At 44.9% G+C, this 2,895-nt stretch overlaps 1 protein-coding gene across 1 annotated transcript in view; it reads left to right on the top strand.

Annotated features, from left to right (window-relative positions):
• KIAA0907 (KIAA0907 ortholog) overlaps positions 1 to 2,895 on the top strand; it is a 33,003-nt gene that overhangs the window by 8,176 nt on the left and 21,932 nt on the right. The window contains exons 5-7 of the mRNA XM_011992715.1: positions 606 to 658; positions 924 to 1,087; positions 1,930 to 2,141. Of these exons, the coding sequence (XP_011848105.1) occupies positions 606 to 658; positions 924 to 1,087; positions 1,930 to 2,141 (429 nt within the window). The remainder of the gene's footprint in view (positions 1 to 605; positions 659 to 923; positions 1,088 to 1,929; positions 2,142 to 2,895) is intronic.

Genomic DNA, 2,895 nt, shown 5'->3' with positions numbered 1-2,895 from the left:
GGAGTGCAGTGGCATGATCTTGGGTCACTGCAACTTCCACCTCCTGGGTTCAAGCGATTCTTGTGCCTCAGCCTCCTCAGTATCTTGGACTACAGGCATGCCACCATGCTGGCTAATTTTTGTAATTTCAGTAGAGATGGGGTTTTGCTATGTTGGCCAGGCTGGTCTCAAACTCTTGGCCTCGTGTGATCTGCCTACCTCAGCCTCCCAAAGTGCTGGGATTACAGGCATGAGCCACAGCACCCGGCTTGCCCCATTGATTTGGATAGACAAGACCACATTTGTTTATAACCTATTAGACAGCCAGCAAAAAGGAATTCTGTTCTTAAATATTGGGTTATCTCCATAGACTGGAAAATAATGGTAGTGAATCTATAAGAACAGATTTCATCTGAAATCTGTTGGCCAGTTGACTTTTAAGATCAAGAAGTTTATTTGTTCGCCAGCTGTTAAGGCATGTTCTCAGACATTAACCCTTCTAATGTATATAGTCCCTTTTGGTTATTTGGAAACTTGAAACATTACAAATTAGATCTGGTGACCCATTTGACTCCTTTTTTGGTTTTGACCACGTTGAGATCATCCTTTTTTGTTTCTCTTTATAGGGATCGTCCATTATATCTTCATGTTCAGGGCCAGACACGGGAATTAGTGGACAGTAAGTAATGTTTTTGGCTCACGTAGCACTTTTTGTGAAGAACAAAGTACAGGGGTCTGTATAGCAAGTTGGCAAACTGTCCCTGATGGCTGTTCTAGCCCTTGTTCATGAACTGTACACGAATTTGTATGGGAGTTTAGAGGGGTTGACAGCCGCATACTTGGGTAACGTATAAAGCGGATTTACGTGTGAGTGATTGAACACGGGCCTGCCTGGGCACTAGTCAGTTCATTCCATTCAGTTTTACTGTTTGTGTTTTTCCAAGGAGCTGTAAACCGGATCAAAGAAATTATCACCAATGGAGTGGTAAAAGCTGCCACAGGAACAAGTCCGACTTTTAATGGTGCAACAGTAACTGTCTATCACCAGCCAGCACCTATCGCTCAGTTGTCTCCAGCTGTTAGCCAGAAGCCTCCCTTCCAGTCAGGGGTATGTTTTGGGGAGGGATCATGAATAGCTTTATCATTTCTATAAAAATGATATGTGCCGTCCAGGTGCAGTGGCTCATTCCTGTAATCCCAGCACTTTGGGAGGCCGAGGTGGGTGGATCATTTGAGGTCAGGAACTTGAGACCAGCCTGACCAGCATGGTGAAACCCCATCTCTACTAAAAATACAAACATTACCTGGGCATGGTGGCAGGCGCCTGTAACCCCAGCTATTCGGGAGGCTCAGGCAGGAGAATTGGTTGAACCTGGGAGGTGGAGGTTGCAGTGAGCCGAGACCATGCCACTGCACTCCAGCCTGGGCCACAGAGCAAGACTCCATCTCAAAAAAAAAAAAACAAAAAACAAAGATGTGCCAAGTAATACATATAAAGAAGAAGAAAAAATCGTCAAATTCCAATCCCGAAAGTTATCTGCTATAGGTATTCTGTTAGTGTGTTATCTAGCTCTCCACAATATAATGAACACCTGAGCACATATCTCTTCATATTGATATGTTCTACAAAGGAGATTGATAGAGCAGAAGGTATTGTACATTTTGAAGTTAGTGCTTTTAGTTTGTATTTGTAAACTTGATGATAACTGGAGGACTAAGAAGGCTGAGTCTGATGAAGCAAGACTTTGCTGATACATTCCTCCTAGAAAAAAGGGTTGGAGAGAGCAGCCTTCACTGAAGAGTATCACAGGGCTGACTGTACTACCCAACACTCTATCCCAGTTTTACAGGAGACTGTCTTTGCTATAATTTCTTATTGACTTATTTCAAAGATTGAGGATTTAATTATATATTCGCTGTTTAATATGAAGTATTCTTTTCTTCCTACAGATGCATTATGTTCAAGATAAATTATTTGTGGGTCTAGAACATGCTGTGCCCACTTTTAATGTCAAGGAAAAAGTGGAAGGTCCAGGCTGCTCCTATTTGCAGCACATTCAGATTGAAACAGGTGCCAAAGTCTTCCTGCGGGGCAAAGGTTCAGGCTGCATTGAGCCAGCATCTGGCCGAGAAGCTTTTGAGCCTATGTATATTTACATCAGGTATGGATGCATAGGGCAGGGGACGTGTGAATTCTTGTCAACTTGTTGGTACAGTCAGGAGTGATTCAGAAGGAGCAAGAGAAAACCGGGTGTAATTAATAGTAACATGAGGGATTTAGGTAAATGCTAGGAGTAATTATAATTAGTTAAATAAATTGTAGAATTGGGGCACGGTGGCTCATGCCTATAATCCCAACACTTCTGGAGGCCAAGGCATAGGACCACTTAAGCCCAGGAGTTTGAGGCCAGCCTGGGCAACATAGCGAAACCCTATCTCTACAAAAAAATTAAAGAAATTAGGCCGGGCGTGGTGGCTCACACCTGTAATCCCAGCACTTTGGGAGGCCGAGGCGGGCAGATCATGAGATCAGGAGATCGAAACCATCCTGGCTAACAAGGTGAAACCCTGTCTCTACTAAAAATACAAAATATTAGCTGGGCGTGGTGGCGGGCACCTGTAGTCCCAGCTACTCAGGAGGCTGAGGCAGGAGAATGGCATGAACCCGGGAGATGGAGCTTGCAGTGAGCCAAGATGGTGCCACTGCACTCAAGCCTGGGCAACAGAGCGAGACTCCATCTCAAAAAAAAAAGCCAGATGTGGTGGTGCACACCTATAATCCCAGCTGCTCAGGAAGCTGAGGCAGGAGGATGGCTGGAGCCCAGGAGGTTAAGGCTGCAGGTAGCTGTGTTTGCACCACTGCACTCCAGATTGGGTGACTGAGTGAGACCCTGTCTTAAACCAGGTGTGGTGGCT

The sequence above is a fragment of the Mandrillus leucophaeus genome, unplaced genomic scaffold (genome assembly GCF_000951045.1).
Source record: "Mandrillus leucophaeus isolate KB7577 unplaced genomic scaffold, Mleu.le_1.0 Scaffold418, whole genome shotgun sequence".
Lineage (NCBI taxonomy): Eukaryota > Metazoa > Chordata > Mammalia > Primates > Cercopithecidae > Mandrillus > Mandrillus leucophaeus.
This window is presented reverse-complemented; position numbering and strand designations above follow the sequence as displayed.